Below are 23,787 nucleotides of genomic sequence, written 5' to 3'. Positions count from 1 at the left end.
CCTTAATACTTAGTTTGTTTTCTTTCCCGTAACCATTAACATAAAATATTAAAATCAAGAGTATTCATCTCTCTACATCCCTAAGTAGAACCTGACATTCATCCTTTATTAATGATGTATAGAAAACATTTATCCTTATTTAATGCATGTGTCAGGAATATTTTCTCTTGTTAGTCTTATAAGAGCAAGATAACACTTCAACCCCTTATCTTCACAAAAAGACAAGACTTATAGGCTATAAAATCCCTATAAATCCTTCAATAAAAACAGGTTCGCAATCTCATTTTTTACTACATATTTATTTTCAATATCTAAAAAATAAAATTATTTTCTCTCAAAAAACTACTTGAGCATAAAAGTCTAATCCATCAAAATAAATTTTTTTTAGGGGTTTCTTAGTGCTTTGTGAGAGTACTCCTCTTTTAGTTTATATAGTAAATTATTTTTTGGTGACAAAGCATTGGTGCGAGTTGTCGCATTCAAGGCTTCTCATAATGTTCAGAGTTCGCTCCTAGCATGACCACCTCTGCCTAAAGAGTCGGATTCACTTGAGGCAAAAAAGAGCTGCAATAAAATGAATTGTTAGTCTATATACATCACCTTGGCTAAGTTAATGGACTTGCCGCAGTATACATCATTTTGCTCTCGCAAATACCCGACTAGTTGTGTTTGTTGAGACTGAACCAGGAAATAGCGAACATAATAACAAAACTAGTCATCATGATCCGGAGAATGGCTTAGCACGCATAAAGAAGTCGAGAAATGGCACGACACATAAATAACAAATTCTATTACACTGTTATTCTTACAAGTTGTATAACCCTTATTTCCTACAAAATTTTGTGAGAACTTTCGCACTCATTTTTTACAGAAATGCAATCAAAACCTTACCACGACCAGTATACTTCAGGAAAAGAATGATCAAAGAACTCAATAAAATTCTAGTTCACCAGATATGATGAAGGGTGGATTGATTTCAATACGAATTGCTTTCCCCTCCAGAAGCAATTGAGGCAATCTGTTGGCCTCCTTGGCCGCAATTTTCTCTCCAGTCCATATGGTAACATGCGGCCACTCATTTTTGGGTATAACTTTTTCACCATCAACAGAACCAACTTCCGCTTCTAGAGCAGCCATTTCATCAGTGAAAAGAAGGGCAGTCAATTCCACAGGGACCTTCTGATGGAGTAAATGCCCATAACTAGCTACAGCCGTAACGCCATGACTTCGCTTGTGGGCAAGAGTGAGATGAGCCTTCTTCAAGTTGTGTTCCATGTCCTTGTCCTTGAGAAAGCTTTTGACCTTGGGGTTGTTCTCAACCAACTATTTCAATAGACACAAGTCAATGTTAGACCAGAAACTATAGCTTCTACAGCCATAAAAGAAAGAAAGAGAATGCCAAATTCCAGATAGAAATAGTCTAGTATGACTTGTACAATGGCAGGTTTTTTTTTTTTTTTCATTAAGGAAAGCCTTCATGGATGAATAAGGGGAAAGAGAAGAAACACAGGGGAAATAAGGAGGAAGTTATATGAGCTTCCAAATATAGCTTTTGTTATGTTTATTATTACCTACCGACAGAAAAATGGACTGAAGTTGGGAACCCATCTGATTTGTCTCACTACGCAGCATATCAAGCCTTACTTCATTTTTAAACTTGATTCGGCATATACTTGGACAATGAGATTCTCACAGGCTTTATTAAAAAACTACTCCCTCCAGCCTCTCGTACAAGCATCTAAAATTCTAATTACAAAGTCTGAACCTTAACAGATACCAGTCCCTGAATGTCAATGCTCACACATTAAACTAACTCCCTCCAGTAGAACTATAGAATTTTCACTTTAACATCCTTTTTCTAATTCTGTCCAATTTTTCCAACTTCATTGCAAAAATTTTTTATATATATTCCTTTCTGCATCGTGGAACTAAATAAAACTCTGGTTTCCTTTATTTTTTTTCAGAGATCACTAAAGGGGAGAGGCGTAACAGGTTTTAGCAGTGTGATTTTTACAACAGCGATTGGGTAGAGAAAAAATTCTTCTGGTATATTTATTTGGTTTTTCAATTAGCCCTACAAAGGGTGTTTTAGGTTTACATGGTAAATAACCGACACACATCACCACAGTTTTATGGAAGGCATAGCACCCATTTTGTAAAATAGCTTCGGATGATTAAAAAAACTAAAGTTTCACTCCCGCACAATTATTGGTGAATATTTAAGCTGAAGAAAATGATGGAATGATGAAAAAATTTGTCATGAAACTAGAGTTCAAGATCTGATTATGCATTCCTAACAGGTATCATGAGTGCGCATTGTCTAATTGTAGGAACTAAAAATGTCATTTAAACCACAAACCCAGTGCCCTTCATATTTAAGCTGAAGAAAAAGGATGGAATGATGAAAACATTTGTAATGAAACTAGAGTTCAAGATCTAATTATGCATACGAGTGAGCGTTGTCTAATTTTAGGAACTAAAAATTGTCATTTAAACCACAAACCCAGTGCCCTTAACAGAGAGACTCAGAAGAAAATAACAACACAACTTTATGCTTGCCTTATCTAGGAGACTGGAGATTTCTGTAGCAGGCAAACTGACAGCAGCAAAAATAATTGTGCCAAGTTTCCTCATCTCTGTGCTCGGTGGAGTGTATTCTCCTTTGATGATATTCTGTAGCTGTTCTGACACTTGCTTTACTGCAGACTCAAATGGAACCTGGATGGATATAAATTATGAAGAAATTAATTAGTGCACTAGCTATTTCATTGGAGCTTGAGTTCTGTCCTAGAAAGGTGAGGCGGATGGTGATTTCCAGTCAATAATATTTGGCGACCCAACAAAGATAACAAGCACAGACAAAATAGAAGATGCAAACCTGAATGGAATTTAGGTGCTCAGCACTACCAATTAAAATCTCACGCAATTGTTTCTCCCACTTAACCCACTCCTTTCCATATGAACCCTTGGTGGATTCCAATCTAAGCACAGAACAAACAACAAAAATGTAACTATCCTCACTCAAAATGAGATAACTGTTGAAAATATTTTTGATTAGAGGCTTATTATGTACTTTCTATTGCACGTTAGATACATTATTATTGAGGTCACCTGTCATTATTATAATGATGACAACTAATAATGATGCTAGAAGCCCTTTGGTAATAGTTGACAGAAGAAGTGACGTGAATGCTGTGATAACTACAGCATCAGGCAAAAATAGGAACTCTTCACCAGAGAATGAAAGACAGTTTTTACTCTTACATAGTTTATTAATTCTGTTTACTGATAATGGAGTATTGGTCAACACTAAGTCTTCCAGATAAAATAGCGATAACTCATTGTAATCAACAACAAATAAGAGTTCAACGTGATGATTGTCTAAATTGGTGCAAGAGGAGTTGCTAGAATAGATGAGACAACACCGGATAAGATCCTGAAAAAGTGGTGTTGGGGAACGAGGGTGGGGTGCTAACAACTAGAAGAAACTAATTTGCGGAAAAGATTTATTGGTGTTTAAGTAGTACACATGTAAAAATCAATGAATTTATACTTTGTTTTTAATTCATTATTCTATTCCAAGCAACTTCGCAAAAAGAAGAGTTCTGTCTCTTAATGCTCAGTTTTTCTTATTATAGGTGTCAGTTAGAAATTCCATGATGCATGCATCTAAGAGGAGCAATGAGTAATATAAATGCATGCCATGCCTCAAATAGATCCTACTATGCATAACATAAAGCAAACTATCTGGGCATTATACAAATTATAGATGCACACCTTCCATGTGCATCAGTATGCAGTCTGTATAAATTTATCCCCTCTTCTAGAATCAATCTCACTGGATCTGGCAGAGAACTCCTGCAAATGAAAAGGCAAAAAACCAAACAAAAGATTCAACATTCAAAGTACAGGAAGTAAATGAAACTAAAATAACTGTAAAACAAACGCAAACACAGGGGAACACAAAAATGGGGAAAACAATAAAAAGAGCCTGCATCTGTAATTGTCTTACGAAAAAATATGAAATCATTAATGTATTGAAAACCCACTCTTGGAGATGTCACGAAGCTGGGCTACTTGTGAAAATCTTATGCCAACTCCAATCCAACTTAAGACCTCTGATTGAGACATTGCATTCCAGTGCAAAATTGTATTTCACCATTTTGCTATTTCCAAGGTTCCATTAGTTTCAAATGTCAACATTCTACATAGACATGAAACTACTGCACTCTTCATGCTTATGGATATTTAGCTTTCTAATTCATTTAAGTTTGTGCAATTAGATTTCTTCTCGTTCACAATTCACTGTTAAATATAGACAGAGGTACAATCAAAGGACAGTTTGTTTTCTGGTGTTGTTATTCAAGGCTTGTCAAGATTGGGTCAAATATAATTCGGTCAGCACATACCAGGCATTGTCCACAATGTTAGCACGATAGGAGTTCACATATCCATGTTATACTGTAGGTCGGATTAAAATTTATTTTGAAAATAACAAAAAATGTTTAAGACATAGAGAACTATTTGGTATTATTATTAAATTCGGCCCAACAGTTCAACTTTGCAAGCTCCTGGCCCGATTCATTGCCTAACCCGGGTTTAAAATTAATCGTGTTGGAGTTTTTCTAATGTGACCTAGTTGACTTGGTCGATCTAAAAATATCCCGACTAGTAAAAAAATCCAAGGGTGAAATTGAAAAAAAAAAAACAAAATTGACAGAAAAAACCCTATCACCTAGCTCGAGTTTAAAATTAAACTGTGTAGGAGTCTTCTTGACGTTACCCAACTGACTTGACTAGTCTAAAAACAACTCAGTTGATTAGTAAAAAGGTTGAGGATAAAATTTTTAATTGGGTGCAAAGCACCTACTTTAATTGGGTGCCATGCACCTACTTTATTGTTCATCTAAATGTAAAGCAAGTTCTTTTATATGGACCTACTTTATGCTGCAAGGCTCGATAATATTTTTTGCTTAAAACATGAAGTTTAAGAGTCGCAAATAAGGAAGAAAAATTGTGACTTAAGTCATAGACCCGACTAGGTCAAATAAGTTGGTTTTATTTTAATTATATAATAAAATAATAGACAATGACACCAAATAGATAAATTGAAAAAAATAATCACAATAACTTCGGAAAAGGATGTAACTCAACTCCCGGCCATTAAATACGGGAAAACAAAATGAGTAAACCCGAGTTAGCATAACAAACTTTTAACCTAGGTAACAAAAGTCGAGCCAACCCTGGTTAATCATCCAAACTTGAAATCCAAATCATGAGAACATGATAGCCTAATAGAAAAGGAAACGAGAAAAATCACAAAGCTCGTTCTTTTCATAAAATCAATGCTAAATAATAAAATAAAAAATGAAAATCGGTAAAACAAAAAAACAAAAAAATCAACCCTAATTAACTCTTTAAATCCACGACATGGCTTGTTAGACTGGAAGTGACCTATCTAAAAAAACCATGAAGTTCAATTCTTAACTAATCAAATATTGAAGGATGAAATTGAAAAAAAAAATCAATAATACAAAAGAACCCAAAAAAAAGAGCAATTAAAAGGATAGGGATCAAATCGAAATAAAAATAAATAAATTGGAAGACAAGTATAAATGTTTTATTGGACAGTGAAATTGAAAAGAAAAATCAATTTGATAAAGACCCAAAAAATAATCAAAAGAATGAGAACTAAATTGAAAAAAAAAATAACATCACAAATTAGGATTAAATGATGAAATTGAATACAAATTTTGAATGTCCAGCACAAATTTCAAGGGGAGAGAAGAGGGAAAAAGAAAAGCACCTCCAACGATAAACCGTTCCACCACTGCTTTCATGCACCATCCCAATAGGAATAAGACTCTACGACAATTCTAATGACATAACAAAAGGAAGTTTTTGCTGGTGGTTAACACCGCATGCGCCACCATAAAACCATCGGGGCCTCCCACATGCTAGCAAATAGGTTATACACGCCATCCACTTTTGGTTGTTTAATTATATTTTATATTTATTAAAATATTAAATTACTCCTCAATCAACTTGATTATAAATTACCCCTCAAACAGGTTGAAAATACAAAAGGCCTCTTTTTCTAGTTTTAAAATTTTGCTTTCAATAATATTTTAGTCATTTTACTATACTTTAGAATTGTGAAAAGACCAAGTAGTCTCCCAATCTAATAATAATTAATGAACCTTGTGAAAAGACAACACTGTCCACAATAGCCAATTCAATGATTTTTTGTGTGAAGAGCAAAACCATCATTAAACTATTACACTGAACGTTAATCTCTCTCAATGTGAACAGTGTTTTTCCCTCCCAAATTAGTTTTTGTTAATTTAGAATTCTAGACTCTTTACTTCAACTGCAAGTATAGAGGACTCTGCTTATGCATCACAAGAGGAAAGTGAAACATTTGCATGTTTGATACGAGTATAGAGATAGGCTACATAGGTACTGCAAGATATTAATATGTAATTTTGTTAGTGTTTTTTTCCAACAAGAGAAGTATATGCTTGATATTTGTGTACTCTAGTGCATAGAGGTTACCTGGTCTGTAAAGAATTTTCTGCATTTATCAAGGCATTTAGTTTTTCTGTTATTGTACTAAACTAGCTAGCTATCTGCCATTGAGATGTAAATTGTAATGGATTTTTAACTTCTTGGGCAAACCTTGAAAATGATGATCACTTACCACATGAAAGACAAATGAATTAAAGCAAATGCTTTGAGCTGGAGTTGCTGATTCTTTATAAAAATAATGCAATTTTTACAACAGATTATTTTTAACGTGAAAATTATGCGAGAATTATATGTCTGATTCTTATCATGAGGATGATAACTTAGAAGAATGAAACCACTGGACATTCATTATAGGAAGATGGTGCATGCCTAAGGGCACAAGACATTGAGTTATGAACAAACTGGGAGAACCTCACTTCTAAAAAGAAAATACTTGAGATTAGAGCAGTGACCTTAATAATAGAAGTGAGATACAGAAAAGAAAAGAAAGAACCAGAATTTGAAAGATGAGATAATTAACAATATAGGAGAATCCAAATATCTCACATTCAAGTTTTCTTACCTATCTGGTCTCAGCAATGGCATCTTGACAAGAGAGCCAAAACGTTCTATTAGTTCACTCTCAAACTCTGTGCGGTTCTGAAAAAGAGAAAGGAAAAGATGATAAAAAAAAGATGATTCAAATGCTGGAACACCCGGAGGCCAGACCATGCCAACATAAAACAATACCTTGCCATCATAAAGGTGATAAAACATAAGCAGCACAAAACCAGCATTTGGAGATGATTTGTCCAAATTCCCCTTTAAAAGTCCAAAGCAAAGAGGAATGTGTTAAAAAGATGAGAGACAATAATTTACATTTGGGTCTGGTAAATTTACCAACCAAAGGAGTATAAATGGCATGTACCGGATGATTAACACGTTGAAGCACACGAAACATGAAAACAGCTAATGCATCAAGAGAAAATGGATTTGAATCCGTCCCTGAAAAGTAAACAGCGAGGAAGAAACATTAATCACTGACAAAAAGAAATTATTAGTTAAATACAAACAATATGAAAAATAAATTACAATGAAAAATCAAAAGCAAAGATTACAACTTTCAATCTGATTGCTTAAGTTTATATGTAAAGTGAGGAGAGATTTGAGAGGATCTGATAGCCGAGTAATCTAAGTTGGTGCCTTCCAGCTTATATAAAGTATAAGCTTATAAACATGAAAATTACATTAAAGTCCCTGACTGATATACTTTCATTCCTGATCAAGTTGAATTGACCATTTGAAAGTAATACTCGAAGAAGATTAGGAGTATTGAAGCACTTGAATGTCCTAGTTTATTGAAAACATGTATGACAGTGAAGTATTGTAGCTGATACACAGAGCAAAGATAAAGGTGCAGAGCCCATTTTACATGAACTTGATGGGATTCACTGCAATTTGTATTTCTAGGTAAATGGCTAGCACACATTGAAAATTTTATTATCTTCAAAAGAAAAATTTATAAGTTTGAGCAAGCACTCATTATAAAAGAACTAAAAGTTATGAAGAATGAAAAAACAAGACTAGTTTTTATTTTCTTTCAGAGTAGGCTAGAGCACAAGATGCTCCACTCAATAAAACAACAAACCAAAAACATAAAAAAATGCTTCTGCGGGCCATACCAGAGCATTCAATCAGTTGCAATGATTTATCCTAGACATGAAGGCATTTAACGTTCTAAAAACTAGAATCTATCTAAAAGGAAGAACATGCATATAACCATATCAGTGGAGAGCTTTCTAAATCTGGGGTTTTAACCAAGAATTCAATGCGCATTCTGATTTCACAGCTTTGTAGTCTTAAAAATGAAATTCACCAAACCATCATGAGAAACAATAGCAGCCCACTAAGAATACAATTACAAATAAGCATCCAGCTAAATCTTTACCAGTGAATAATGACAGAGAAATGATTTGAAGTCTTACTATTCACTACAGATGGAATGCAAAAATTAAGATAATTGGTACAAGAGGGAACGGTAACCTTCTGAATCAGGTATGACCGGAACAGCAGAGGCTTGGGTGCTCCGGCACATGCCTTCGATCTGAACAATAGAAAAGCCTATCATAAGACATGCATGTCATTTGAAATTCAATTAACAAAGAATGCAGTCATTGTTTCAGTAACTCTCTCTCTTAGAGGCGCAAAAATATACTAATATAGGAACCAACAAGATACTGCCCATCTATGGAGGAAAAGAAACAGGCAGTAAGATCACTAACTAAAGATTATCTGAACTAAATGCAATGTAAATTATCTATAAAGTCTAAGCACTCTCCATAACAGAGTTGAGCAAACTCTTCCTCAAATGTTCTTCTTTTGCCCATCCAACACAACTCAAGGTATTGTTTTGCTAAAAATGCACAGCTTGGTGTGTCTTTTTTCCTGTACAAAGAGCACGACCACTCCAAGCACTAATTCTCAATCAACTGACTCTGCCGTACCCAATGAGAACTCAGTAGTCCCATATACCACAACTTATACAAGCTTATGTACTTTGCAGAGTAAAAGCAAATGATTAACAAATGAACTTGGTGCATAAAATACTTATTCACATATATGTTAGTAGTTTGAATATTATCTAGACTCAAGAGTTCTCCCTAAGTTGTAGATTATCTAAATGGAGGTTTAGTCCTCCATATAGAATTCCAAGGAAAGTTGGGTCCTTCATAAACACCTTCAAATATCAACAAAGCCTGTAACAAAATTTAACACTGGACTTTGCCACCTTCAGTAAAGTTGCAAATCACCTTCTTATTCTATTCCACATTACCCTTGGTGCTAATGATTAATTCAAAGAATTTCTACAAAAGATTCCATCTCTAAACATGGTGCAATCCTGCCAAAAGCTACTTTTAAAGAGGCAAAGCCACAATCTCAAAAGAAAAACTCCATATAACATCTTTGTCTCCAGCCAACTGAAATGTTCAGGAAACTACATCTTCAAAGATTCTTCCCACACCATTGTGAATGCCAAAACAAAATAGCACCCTCTTGGCCAGCTCAAAAATAACAAAGGATGAAACTGCTTCCATCCTTTTCCACTAAATTTTTGTAATCAAGTTAAATCAGATTACCTGTCTCCAAACCTCTTCATTGGGTGCATTTTTGTCTGCAAGTATTACAGAGTATGGTTTTTTCCGCCGCTCATCAGCAATCTTCTGCCAGTACTTTCCTGTTGAAAGCAATGAAATATAAATTAATAAGTATACAAGTAAAAAAGCAAACCTTTAAGAATGATGGTTAAAATATTGGAAATTAAAGAGAATGCTATAACCATGAACAAAGAGAAGCAACCATAGCAATCAACTAAAGGTTAAGATATTGTATTCTTATTAGGAAATTCAAGCTCATTTCCCTCCATAATCATCCATTTTGGAAAACTAATGTTCCAAGAGCAATTTTTCCTTCAGACATCTTGACCTTTAATAATTCCATAATAACAAAGAATACTTTTAGTAAAATAAAGTATTGGTCATTTAATTTATGAAAGTATGCTTCTTTTGCAGTAGTTTTGAAGAATATAGACTGGAACTCTTGTATCTTGGAATGCCTCTCTGAAAGCAACTATTGTGGACAGGATGGACTTTTGACCTATTTGCATGGTTCTGCTTTCAGGGCATTTAGATTAAGCTCTTTAATGTATCTTCTGTCAGATGGGTTTACCCTGTTGTATTGATTGTCTTGTTTTTTCCTTCTCTGATTTCTTTTTCCCTGTTCCAGAAAATATCTTATCTTACACGTAATTGATGCTTCCTTCCATAGTATTAACTTACTGTTATCCAAACTAAAACTCACCACCTCTCAAATTTTTGAAACTTAAAAAAAAAAAAAAACAAAGGAATCACAAATAATATCAGATTTTTGGGGTATAATACATTAACGCATTCATGCTAGAAGGATTTCCAAGCAGCTGTGACAGAAGTTTTGAAATCAAGAAGATCTTACCACATTATCTCTCCCCATGATTGGGGATCCACCTTAAGGGAGGATTCAATTGATGCTAAATTCTGGTTAGTTTACAAAAATTATAATGTAGAAACAATTAATTACAATGTTTTAAGATAAAAGAAAATTGTATTAATAGAGAAAGGAATTGCAAAATCTTGATGGAGAATAAGCCATCCTTCCAAATAAAAAAGTAAAGCAAATATCATAAACAAACAGCCCAATCCCACTGAATATCAACTGAAGGAAAATTTGCCCAAAATCAAATACCTTTAATAAGGTCACCCATCAAACTATGAACTGGGCGATCATCTCCAAGACCTCCAGGGGCATTTAGTAATTCCTTGCAAAGTGCAGACTTAGCGCATCCTGGAATTCCTGGAAACAGAAATTCAAAAGCATACAACAAAGTGAACCCTCACTATGAGAGAATAAAGAAGCAATCTCAATAGAAGTTACAGAGTACAAATGAAAGGGATTGCATGCAATGAAGGTAAACATCAAGTTTCATTCAAAAGATTGTCAATGAAAGACAATGGTTTTGAATTGCAGACACAATATTGTGAATGAGTCATTAACAAATTTTAGCAATAGTCTCTAAAATAAGGATTTAAAAGAAATTTCACTAAAGAATGTATGATAATTTAGACAAGCATGCAGTATAATTTGCAAGAAAAACATGCACTCCTTAACTTAATACATGAACAATAATTTAACAATTAATACATTAAAAGTTGGGTATCTTAGGCAACAGTGATGGAGGTGCCCAGCTGTCAACAAAGGACTGGGTGAAAGAAGAGCACAACAGCTGGATAACACCTATTTCATGAAAAATTACAATTTGATCCCTATAACTTCATATTTATTACATTCAGGTTACTATGTTTGTAATTTCTTCAATAAGAATCTTAAAATTAAAAAAATACATATGACCCTAGCGATTGAATAGTTAGAAATTAATGGAATTCCTATTTTTAATTCAAATACAAAAAAATGTATTCATAATTTTTTATTCAAGTGCGGCTAAAGTCAAGTTAATGAAATTTTTAAAAACTAAAAATTAAACATTAGCCCATGCACTTCATAAACTTGCTCTTGGAATCCTTGCATTCAAATACAGAAAATTGTATTCATAATTTTTTATTCAAGTGCAACTAAAGTTGAGTTCATGAAATTTTTAAGACTTAAAAATTAAACAATAGCCCATGCACTACATAAACTTGCTCCAGAATCCTTGAACTCAAAACTAAGGTCCTTCTTCAAGAACACAAGTTTCAAATTCTCAAAAAATGTCAGAGGTTCTTATGTGGGATTCAAATAGGACTACAGTTCTGGAAAAAATAAACTGTTTGGCGCCCGAGTTTAGGTTCTAGAAGCATCAGATTTAAAATTTAACCATATGCCGAAACATCAGGTACTAAGAAAATAATTTACTGATAATAATAATAATTGTACATAAATCCCAACCTAAGACAGTAAGATTTTACAACTATGATGCACGGAACATAAACTGTAACTGTAAGAAAATGATAAAATGATTGAGACATTTAAGTGTAACAGCAATGAAGCATGTCAACAGCTAGAAATGTATACCAGGTTCTAATGTAACAGGATTGCAAAATCCTCACACATAACAATGTTAATTACTATCAAATTCCACATATACAATACAATTACTTCTATATTTGAAAGTTGAATTTTCTAAAGTATACAGTTTTCTAACATGAAATAAAAATTAAAACACCAAGAACTTCAGTGAAATTGCTTAGCTCCTGACATGTAACTTAAAGAGCTACACAAGGATAGCTCCATATTGAAAAAATATAGAGAGATGTAAAACTAGAAAACTAACAATATCATGATAAATTTCTTTTAATTGCCTCCAAGATATTCAAAACTATAAAGTTGTGAAAAATCAGTGGAAATCCCATTGATCTCCTATTAGCTAAATAAGTGGTCCCCATAAGTGACCACAAAAAATTGTACTGCATGCTAAACCTCTAATAGGGAGGTATGTTTACCTGGAAAGAGGACAATCAAACCCTTATCCTTTTGAACAGTTTCCTTGAATGAGGAAATAGGACTTGGGGACACCACCTCCTTATCCATCTCAAGATCACCCTCTTCGTCCCTACCTCCTTCTATGATGGCCATGAAATCTTCCGCCCTAACAAAGCTTCCAGCAGATCCTATCAAAACTTGGTTCTCTGGACTTCGACTTGCATATTGTTCAAGGAAAGATTCAGCCTCAGTCAGGTATATTGAAGATGACAACTGCTTCTTTCCACATTTTCTTCGTATGTATACAGCCCTGAACATTGAGGGAGAGATTCTATTCACCAATCATGTATACCAGGTATGAAAAGAATAAGCTGCATCAGGGATTACAGGGTACTTCTCACAGTACCATTCATCTAGCATCTTGCTGAGTTCTTGCTGTTTTCCTGCTGAAGTTCCCCAGATTTTCATCTGCCTGTAAAATATATAGAATAGATTTTTGGTGAACAATCTGGGGATGAAACTTTAAAATTTAAATTTATGGCAGTACAAACAGAAGCAGCAACAAAAACAACCAAGCCTCAATCCCAAACTAGTTGGGGTAGGCTATATGCATCCTTTTGCACCATTCTGCACGATCACACACCAAATCCGTATTATGATGTTTAGTAAGTCATAACATTCAGAATTGCATGAAACAGTTGCGCTGAACATAGCTGTATGATAATAAAGAAGCTATTACAATCATGCATAGCAGTCAATGGCTAACAATGATTATAACTAGAGGAGTATGACTGAGGAATGAAGAGAGTAAAGATTCTCATTGGTACATATTCTGAAAGAAATATTAGTTTCCCGCACCATAGGAATTTCTGATGCAGCAAGCTCAAACCATGAAGACAAATGGGCCCAAATCTTTAAGAATTCAATTGAATCCAAAAGATTTTGACAGCAATTAACTATATTTTTAATGCAAATTACATATGGGAGCATATGCACTTGCAAAGTTTCCAGCACAAATTACAGCAAATTAGAACAAAACTAACCTTAGATAGTATGCCTTGTAGGCAGATGGACCATCCTTGAAAAGAGTTGACAAGCCATTGCGGATCAAAAAGGTTCTCAACTGCATTAAAAGAAAGAAAGAAAACAAGATTCAGATGCACATCACAATTGAGATCACATTAAGCCAATAGAACTCTAAATCATTATTGAGTTCTCCTCCAGTCAGTACCATATTGCTTAAATAAGCTTACAAATTCTACATGAATCCACATGTCCACAAATATAGCAGATTTACATTTACTTGTGGAAAATTTAATTATCAAGAACATAATTTTTTTTTCAGTATAGCTTAGAAAAGTTTGATTCTTCAAGTTTTACTGAAAAAAAAAATGGAGAAATATTAAAAGAGATTTTCCATATATCCCTTTTTTTAAGGACACGCTGAGCCTGTTTGGTTCATCTTCCTAATCTCTCTTCATCTTTTCTTATTTTCAATGCAGATTTAAATGGGAGCACTGTTTCCTAAATTGGAAAAACATTCATTAATAATGTTTTCTTATATTTTTTTATGCTTGAATAAATTTAAAGTAGAGATAAAAGGTACAAAATTGTTCTTGAAAAGTAAAGGCACCATATTAGTATTAAGCCAATTTAAAAAAGAAAAGCAACTTCATAAAATACAAAGAAAATAACCAGAAAGGAAAAGTGCATTGAGGAGAAAGGGGAAAAATTACTAAAATTGAATTGATAAATTCTACGATTTTTGTAGAGGAATAATTGAGCTATTCTGTAAGTTTTATAAATTAAAAAAAAATGTTTGTAGAAATCCTTGTGATAATCTATCTGTTTTAAAAAATTAAACAAACAAATGCAGCACTTAACAAAAATATATAATTAAAAGCATCATTGCTTTGCAAGTTTCTAACCTCCAAACACGAACAAAACTTTTATACTTTCTGATACAATTTAAATCAAATAAAAATATGTTGAAGAGCACATACCTTGTAAGTAAGAAATTTCAGTTTGATCATCAAATTTGCATCATCATCAGCTAAACCATCTTTTGCTCTATCATTAACATTTCCATCTATGTTGTTGTTTTTTGCAATTTCAGCAGCTCTCTCCTTATTAGCCTTGAATAAGTTAATGTCAACAAAAAATCCTACATCCATAAAAAGGTGTTAGAAGTACTGTGCATAACTCATAAGCTCCCGCTTCCCATTTTCCCCCAATCCTCTAAAAACCCAACAAATCCACATGAGAAATAGAGTGTGTGTGTGTGTGTGTGTGTGTGTGTGAGAGAGAGAGAGAGAGAGAGATAACATTTCATATAATATAGAGATTTTTATAAGTATCAACCAGACATTTGTCCCCTTTCATTGATTCATTTCAGTTATTGAGCATAACAAATTGGCAATGGGGCTTATATATATAAAATTGCATCTTGATTAACTCATGTATTTCTCGGCCTTTATACTGTTTGGAACATCCAAGTTTGCACCGTCAATTATGTTATATTCTCTAATATGTCTTGGGAAACATTTGAGTACTTTGCTTCACATCTAAACAATGCTTAAATCACTATCAGATAGCATTCTTACAAAAATGCAACTCATCAAACATTTCCAAATACAAGACTTCATATAAGCATAATAATAAAAGATATGTATTACAACTGAAATTTTGGAATGCAACCAAAAGTTAAATCGTCCTTGTTCACAAGATTCGAGAGTTTTACCTCGGTATAATGGCCATAATCCCGGATTGTACCTACAGCATGGAAATCGTTTAATTAGGCAGCATGGATAATAAGATAAAAGCAAACGTTATTTGTGAAAAACTAAGGATCTTAAAACAAGAATTTAGATTGTATGTTCAAACAAAAACCTCATCTCTTTTTGATATCGCCGAAAAGCAGAGTCACTATGGACATGAATGACCAATTTATAGAAAAGATTGTCAACAGATACAGAACCGATTTTGTGGAAGTTATGATAGCATTTAAAAGCAGCTGGTAAACGCCTTTCTCTCATCAAACGAATCATTTCCTAGATCAATCAAGAATTAAAATTACAACTTCAGAAACCAGTATCATATGCAGCTTTTTAACACTATATTGGCTCCACAAAAAAGTTCAATTAATTCACAAACCATGATAGCAGTCAACAATGTCCCGAAGGATTGCATTATTTTGAGAGCATGAAAATTAATTATGAAGCAACATTTTATAATAATATTGAATGGCCTCACCTGCAACTTTGTGGTAGAAAAATCAGAAGGGTGAGCTTGTAAAAATTTTGAGACAACAGATCTGTCGGCATTTTTTGAATGACTCTCACCAGATTCAACCCCAAACCAGTCTGAAAAGTTAGGGCAAAATGAAGAGCCAACACTCTGTAGGAGGGCTTTTATTTGCTGCAGCAGTGTTTCACAAATCAAACAGCAATGCATTCAATTAAGTTACTTTTACAATCTAATTTTCTAAAGCAAATATAATGCTTTTTTTTTCAGGTTGAATATAACTCTGACTCACCTGTTTTTCATCTGACCTATTTGCAGCACAGATTTCCCTTAGACTTGGCCCCAGGTCAAGGCCAGCTGGAGTATAAAACCAAATTAGATGTAATTCCGAAATATCAAAAAGTGAGTTTCATTGATTGTGTCTGTGCAGTGATCACAAGGGTAGAGAAGGGGAAGGGAGGGCATTGCATTGACCTTTCAACAAAGACACAAAAAATGGTGAACCAATAAATGAGGATAGGCATGGGTCCATTACAAGCATTTTATGTCTATACACGTCTCCAAATGCATGTCAAAAACTGTAGGGACCATAGTAGGATACACAAGTATCATCTAAATGAAAAATATTATGGGCTCGTCAACTTCAAAAAGTAGAACAGTAAGTAAATCAAAAGATGACTAAGAGTCTCCAAATGACCATAAAAAATAAAAAGAGATGTGAACACAGTACACAAGGCAAAGCGTCATACCTCCCTCAACTGGTGGAGGAGGATATTCTCTCAATACCTCCTCCATGTGCTTTGAGCTCTCATGACCAACAATACGAGCCACAAGACCCTCCAAAATTTCACCCTGCACTTTTATATGGTCTATTGAACCTGGATAACCATAAAAGCTGATTACTGCTATCAATATCTTAAGTTAGTTAAATTACATTTTCAACTCTCATGGATTATGACGTAACTTAAAAGCATGAAAATAGATGTTTGTTCTGAATTATCAATAATTGATTCTGAGCACAAGCACACCTCACCCTTCCATCCCAACAGTGCAGAGATTTTATGTATACCATTCACCTTTTCATCTGTTGTTAAAAAATTATGTTGTTTCCCACAACCATCCCTCATGCACAATTTCATGACAGTGGAAAACAGAGAAATTTCAAAAATCCCTGACTTTATTAGTTCACATATAATTCAATAATCTAAAATCACAACATAATTGAAGCACATTCTACTTTAAAACTCCACCTGGCACAGATATATCAGCAACTTCATCAAGAGCCCTACATACAGTTGTTGCCAATCCTTCCTCACACAATGCATCATAGGCCGCAAAAAAGGATGTCACTGATTTCCTTGATTAACAAAGTAAATATATAAATTAAGAAATGTATCTCAATTAGTTTTCATGACATATTCACACACTGAGCAGTTCAAAAGTCACTTGTAATAAAAATTTCTTCAAGTGAGTTACCTTTTATCAAACATTAATTGGGGCTTAAAAAATAAAGTACTCAACAATTTCTTTCAATGACTGTTCCAACAGTAGCCATTTATAACGTTAGTGGATTTAATGATACCAAGACTAGTGGTGCATAAAAATTCCCGTTATCCTTCCAGTGTACCATAATAGTTATATTGCTAAATTACGATGATCTGAACTTTCTTCCAGAAAGAAAATAATATTACAAAAAGATTATAAATAGATTTTCCTTTGGTTTCTTGTGTCAGATGCACCCTAAATAGGAAAGAAGAAAAGTATTTTTTTGGTCTTCAAAACAAATGTCAATGGCATTTCTTTACTGGCGAGAACTTAATTCTTCTTTGAGAAGATGAAAAATAAGAAGTCTGCCAAGAAAATAAAATTGAAACGTAGATAGCTAGATTACAAGATCTGATTTTAAACTTCATTTCTGGAGAAAAATAAGAACCAAACAAGTATAAAGAGATTATTTTTTACTTTCTTTTTACCATGTGCAATAAAAGAAAATAAGTGTAATTCTGGTACTCAAGACAAGATATTATATGGCATTTCTACACTGAAGAAACCTAATTCCCTCTTTGAGAAGAAAGAAAGAAAAAAAAGTTAGCCTAGAAGATAAGATTAAAAGTAAATTGGAAAACTTGGAAATCCTTCCAGCCTACAATTCCCTTTTCCAGGAAATCTCTTTATTGTAATTTCCTTAATCTTAAACTTCTCTTTATTGTAATTTCCTTAATCTTAAACATAACTTGAAAAAAAAGGAAAGGAACAAAGAAAATAGAAACAGAAGATAATGAAACTATTGTGGCATAACCAGAAAATAAAATGAATGCCTGATTTAGCGATCATAAAAGGGCAGACAAAAAGTTTCCTCTTTGTACCAAGTCTTCCATTGCAGAAACCAGCCAGGCAGCTACATAGAAGAAAAAGGTCTGATGCAGCCATCTGGTTGTATGTTTCAGCATTTTACACAATGTCTAGCCATATTTCTAAAATTTTCAGCCATCAACTGTCAAAATTTCTTCCAGCAAGGAAAATTTAAGTTTACCACTTAGAATGCAGTGCTTTAAGATTTCTTTCAGTTCTCAATTAAGAGTTCAATTTTGAGGCTTCTGTGAAAATTTCCTATACACAAGATGAAAAGCTTCCCAATGAAGGAAATTCTCAGTTAAGAAAACCCATGCTGGCTTACAGCTCATCCATAGCAACATTGCAGGGACCTCAAAAGTGGAGGGACGGATGAAGTTTCTTGACCAAAATCAACCAGTCATACAAAAGAAAGTTTGGTAATTTTCTTTTTTTATGGACATTATATTGGTCAAATTAATCGTATTTTGTATTGCTTGAGTCCTAGTGCCCCATCCTTGCTCAGTGTTGGTTTCTTTCTAATCTTTCTACTCTTTTGATCGATAAGAATTTCATCTATAATTCTCCCTTGGTGATATCTCATGTAAATCCTCTTTGAACTCTATTCCAAAATCTGATTCTCTTCCTTCCACCCAGATTAATCAGATGACATTTCTTAATTCTGACCCTTCCTCAACTGTTCCAACCGCTTTGAAATTGTAAGACACACACATCTCAGAATTCCAGAGACTGTCTTCTATCAAAGCTATAACAACCATTATTTGAGAGATAAATCACTATATTAAACCAATTCTTACAACAGACTAAAACAATACAGATTCCAGACCATTACCTTGTTGAGAACAACCAAACATGATTTGTTGGAAGGTGCCATTTCCGACAAAAGGCAATCACTTCAGGAGTTGAGTAGAACTTTGGCTTTCCATTGCCCAGTTCTGTGACTGCCGTCACCACCACTGCAGCAAGAACACAGGACATAAGCATTAGTAAAGAAATTCCACAAGCCCAAAGGAGTTAGTTAAATGTAGCCAACATACTGGAGAAGGGAAAACATGTGTCCTCACAATAATCTGACTTGTCAATTCAATTTTAAAGTACACATCACACTGCCAATTCCATAATAATGACAAGGTCGCAATTATTTGCACCCACTATTCATCTTCTTTTGAAGTTCCTTGCCAAAATCTGAGGCATAATAAAACCATGAATACCAAATTTTGACCATCCAATCAACACCATAAAACTTATGCTCTCACTCCAAACCAGATCAATCAAATAATAACTTCCTAATAAAAGTTCAAACTTGCAATGAATTCTATAAAAGAATAATGATGGGAAGTAGGTGTCTTAAAGATCATGTGAAGTATTCTTGGAAATTCTAAGTCAAAAAATTCAGAAGAAGCACACTACCATAATCTTCTCGAGGGCGTTGCCCATGGTCTCCTAGAACAGCAGTAACTAGTTCCATTGATATGCACATGCGGTTTATCTGAATGGAGGAAATGATACTGTTAGTTCTGACAGGTGCACCTTAATGTTACTGTTTTGATGGTGAGCCACAATATAATGATAAGATAATAGGAATTATGCTCAAATAGTAGAAAGATGATGCACTAGGAAAAACGTTGAACCAGATGAGGAATCAGAAATCAGCAAGCAAACCAGCATTGTAATTAGATAAGGAAAGCTGGAAAGAAATGGAGGCTTAAAATTGTTGATATAAGCATTATTCATAAACATAAATGCCACAGACAAAAGGGAACATAAATGATGAGAAGAAGAGAGAGAAACAGAAACTGTGTAATTATCATCAAACAACGTAGGATTGACTAAAAAAATGTTTTTTTTTAACAGGTCAAAAGGGGGCGTGAAGAATCTATTCTCTTTTCCATTTTTAGCTCATTCTAAATCTTTTTCTAGTATTACCTCAAGAAAATCATTGAACTCCACTTGCTTCTTTCCAGCTGCAGTTCCCCATGCCTCTTGAAACATCCGTCCAAGAACAAAGACACCAACAGCAGTGTATCTACATTAGAAAACTATGTTCAGCAAGCTACATCTTATGCAATTAGTAAAAGTAACCATTGATGATGGAGTATAAAAAATGTGGTAAAGTCAGTGCATGAAACACACCTGCCCACCAATTAAGCAAAAGCAGATAATAAGATGAGCAATCGAGTAATAAACAGCACCAGTATAAAATTGATAAAACAGTACACTAGAACCGCTAGACATGGGGAGAGAGGAGAAGAGGGTGAAGGATATTTTGCACATACACATTCCCAAAGCTATTTTTGGCATACGCTCCACCTTCATGACCCGCATACATAAAAAGTGACCCAGAATGTTTAAGAGTTACCTGTGGAAAAGGCCATTACTAACAAAGCCAAGCAGTCAAGCATATCACTAAACTAGAAGAAAACATCCGAAGAACAATAAGCCAAAATTCTGGATTAAGATAATATCTACGAAAGACTGGAAAAATCTAACTGAAGTTTGAAGGATTTTCACTTCATGACCAGTCCAAAGTGCCGAATGTTGTCAATTCCATAATGTGTGGGTTTTGTGGGTTTTGCTAAAACAGACAAAAGAGGCAGAAAATAGCGTGTAAAGTCAACAGCTTTTTAATACAAAGGTTTTACAGACCCTTTACCTCCAAGGTTCCCAACCCTTTAGACACCACCTCTATCATCCTGGCCCTAATCTGCGCATATCAAAGTGGAAGAAATAAATTGGTTAAAGCTGCGACGAACAAGCAACAAATTATCTAAATCATAAAAAAAATGAAAACAAAGAATCAAAAGAGAGAAATCAGCAAGAGTACCTCTTGATCAGACTTTTCATTTTCAAATTTAGGATAGAAAGTGGCTCTTATTTGAGCAAGTGAATAGGTCGAATCGTCCACTGTAAAATTCTCCAACAAATTACCCTTGAATATTTTGCTCAAACTTGCACTGCTTTTTGGAGTTGTTTCGGACACATTTTCAACATCAGCATTGGCAATTGTTTGATAAGACTTAGGCTTCGAAATAGTTTTATGTACTTCGTTTTCAGCTATTATACTCAACCCACCAATTCTGTTAGTGACTGCTTCAGCCACCGCACTTGGCATCGATGAAGAAGAAGCCGCCTTATCGGTATCTGCCTCGGCTTTACACTTTTGTTGTCCTCTCTGCAAAAACCCCAATTCATCCAACTAGTATAAACAAAACACTATCAATTATTATAGAATTGGGATTTGTGTGTACCTGAGGCATGATTATATTGGGGTGAGAAAGAGAAAGGGAAGGGAGAGTGAAAAGGCGAGCTATGGATATGGACGCTCGAACAGGAATGAAGTTTGTAGAATAAAAAGGGAGAGTGAAAATGCGAGAGCAGAGGATCCTCTGCTTCATCAGCCGCTTAAACGAACTCAAAGCAGACCGAGTGGATGTGATTGATTGGCGCGGTGAAAGAGTTGGATGTGCCGGCGGAGCGTGGTGGAGGGTTTTAATAGTAAGAGCGGCTGAAGCGGCGCTGTATTTTTGTTTACAAGACCTTCTCCTCGTGAGCTAAGGTAATCGGTTTTGCGATCGGTAGCAGGGGAAAGAACATTGCCACTTCTCATAACTTTGACAATTGGCGTTCCATTTTTCTTATTAGTCTGGTTTCTGGTTTCAGGGCATGTATATATATATTCAAAATTTAAAATAATATACATTTTATTATAGATACTTTAAAAGATGGGGGGGGGGGGGGGGGGGTTTGTACTTTCCCATGCCTTTTAGATCCTATTTATTTGATAGAAAGTATTTTTTTTAAAAGTAAATTTTAAAAAAATAAATTCTAAAAAATTAAATTATTTTTTTATATTTGGTAGTATAATGAAAATTAATATAAATCCTGTTTGTTTGCTGGAAAATAATTTCTTTTTGGAAAGTGAATTCTGGGAAAAGTAAATTCCAGGAAAGTATTTTTTGATGTTTGGTAGTGTAATAAAAAATAAATTAGAAAATATTTTCCAGTGTTTGGTTATGTTACAGAAAATGAGCTGGAAAATAACTTATTAATGTTTTATTTTTTTCAAGTTTATTAAAATAATGAGGAACAAATCTTATAAATTAAAAAGTTAAATGAGAATGAAATTGAAAAAAAATATAATTTCATAAATTATCTCAAATAAAATAAATAAATAAATAAAAAATAGAGATCAAATAAAAAATAAAAAATTGAAAGATGAAGAAATTAAAATAATAATAATTAACATTTCATAAATTATTTCAAATAAAATAAATAACAATCAAAAGAATGAGAACCAAATTTGATAGATAAAAAAATTTAATTAAAAAAAGATAAGGGAAAAGCAAAATAAAAATGAGGACCAAAGTTAATATAAAAATTAAATTCTAAGGGATGAAATTGAAAAAAAAATATTCAAAACAAAATATATATATATATATATATATATATATATATAGCAATCAAAAGTTTGAGGACCAAATTTGATATAATCAGCAAATAATATGAAATTTCTAAATTTTTCACAACTTCAAAAAAAGTGTTTTCCGCCCAAAATAAAAGGAAAACACTTTTCTGAAAACCAAGCCAAATTTTTCTTTGACTGAAAAGTGTTTTCCGTTGACCGGAAAGTGTTTTTCCTTGACCAACTTTTCTAATGGCAAACAAAATAGGAAAGTTTGGAAAATGGTTTCCTGAAAACCAGTTTTCAAGAAACAAACGCAATCCCATTATTAATATATTATTATTATTATTATTATTATAACATATACTAAAAAGTAAATGAAACGTTGAGCTGTCTTTTTTTTATTTTTTTCTTTTAATGAAATTTTTTTGTTTAATTTAGTTTGTTAATGTTAAATATTTTTATTTAATTATTAGATTTTCATGACACGGATCTCGAGTTTGATGAGTTAACCTAGTTTGACGAGTTAACCAAGATTTTTTTTTTCTTTTTAATTAATTTTTTCGTTTAGTTTAATTTGTTAATATTAAATTTCTTTCTATTTAATTATCAGACTTTCATGACACGTATCTCGAGCTTGACGGGTTAACCTAGTTAATTCTGGGTTAACCCGTCAATTTTGTTTTTCTATTTAGTTATCAAACTTTCATGACGCGAATCCCAGGTTTGACGGGTTAACGTGGTTTGAAGGGTTAACCCAGTTAATTCAGATTTTTTTCTTTTTCTTCATTAGTTTTTTTCTTCCTTTTCATTTTTTTCTTTGTTTTTTTTTAAATTAATATATTTAATTATTACACTTTTATGACACGGCCTTACAGCCAGACCCACATCCAATGCTCTTGGGTTCGATATTGCAGCCAGATTCACTTAAACTTAAGTCATGTAAGTTTAATATTATTATTAATATTATAAATATTACTCTTGGGTCAAGCGTTGCAGTTAGACCAAGGGCTTTTAGGTATATCTTTGCAAAAAGACCTAACACTCTTAGATCTTAGCTTTTTTATATATTTTTTATGCAAGAAAAAAAAATTAACCTGTGGCATATGTCTTTATTTTTTTTTTCCTTTTTCTTTTTCTTTTTAAGCCTTTTACTATGGACTGTACGGTGCAGTCCATAGTGAAAAAAACTTATGCCTTTAGTTTATTTTTTTTGTCTATAGTTTCTTAATATTAAATTTTTTCTGTTTAATTATCAGGCTTTCATGACATGA

At 33.5% G+C, this 23,787-nt stretch overlaps 1 protein-coding gene across 4 annotated transcripts; it reads right to left on the bottom strand.

Annotated features, from left to right (window-relative positions):
- Window positions 1-747: 747 nt before the first annotated feature.
- LOC133677261 (tRNA ligase 1) lies at window positions 748-21,766 on the bottom strand. Of its 4 annotated transcripts, XM_062099177.1 has the most exons (27): window positions 21,360-21,765; window positions 20,936-21,283; window positions 20,765-20,815; window positions 20,388-20,470; window positions 20,038-20,137; window positions 19,522-19,600; window positions 18,944-19,067; window positions 17,010-17,116; window positions 16,509-16,637; window positions 16,052-16,116; window positions 15,769-15,933; window positions 15,406-15,566; window positions 15,257-15,288; window positions 14,520-14,680; window positions 13,560-13,639; window positions 12,923-12,988; window positions 12,537-12,826; window positions 10,786-10,893; window positions 9,645-9,742; window positions 8,551-8,611; window positions 7,436-7,512; window positions 7,258-7,329; window positions 7,091-7,167; window positions 3,778-3,858; window positions 2,879-2,981; window positions 2,560-2,718; window positions 748-1,323 (listed from the first exon to the last, which is right to left on the bottom strand). In XM_062099177.1, the coding sequence occupies exons 1-27, from the start codon at window positions 21,504-21,506 to the stop codon at window positions 931-933; spliced, it is 3,417 nt and encodes a 1,138-aa protein (XP_061955161.1). In that variant the 5' UTR covers window positions 21,507-21,765; the 3' UTR covers window positions 748-930. The 4 variants fall into 4 exon arrangements, with proteins under 4 accessions (XP_061955161.1, XP_061955162.1, XP_061955165.1 ...); XM_062099178.1 differs by lacking the exon at window positions 21,360-21,765 and having other exon boundaries at window positions 20,758-20,815; window positions 20,936-20,952; XM_062099179.1 differs by lacking the exons at window positions 748-1,323; window positions 2,879-2,981 and having other exon boundaries at window positions 2,566-2,718; window positions 21,360-21,766.
- Between the last annotated feature and the right edge of the window lie 2,021 nt (window positions 21,767-23,787).

This window comes from Populus nigra, chromosome 17 (genome assembly GCF_951802175.1).
Source record: "Populus nigra chromosome 17, ddPopNigr1.1, whole genome shotgun sequence".
NCBI lineage: Eukaryota > Viridiplantae > Streptophyta > Magnoliopsida > Malpighiales > Salicaceae > Populus > Populus nigra.
The sequence above is the reverse complement of the archived record's forward strand: the minus strand, read 5'-3'. Positions and strand labels throughout refer to the sequence as shown.

What these genes read in the sequence shown, in the direction of transcription:
- LOC133677261 (XM_062099177.1), bottom strand. Translation starts at nt 21,506, where the DNA reads ATGAAGCAGAGGATCCTCTGCTCTCGCATTTTCACTCTCCCTTTTTAT. An exon ending in ATGAAAAGTCTGATCAAGAG is followed by an intron (nt 20,816 to 20,935) that starts GTACTCTTGCTG and finishes TGATATGCGCAG; the next exon opens with ATTAGGGCCAGGATGATAGA. An exon ending in AAGGGTTGGGAACCTTGGAG is followed by an intron (nt 20,471 to 20,764) that starts GTAAAGGGTCTG and finishes CCTTTTCCACAG; the next exon opens with GTAACTCTTAAACATTCTGG.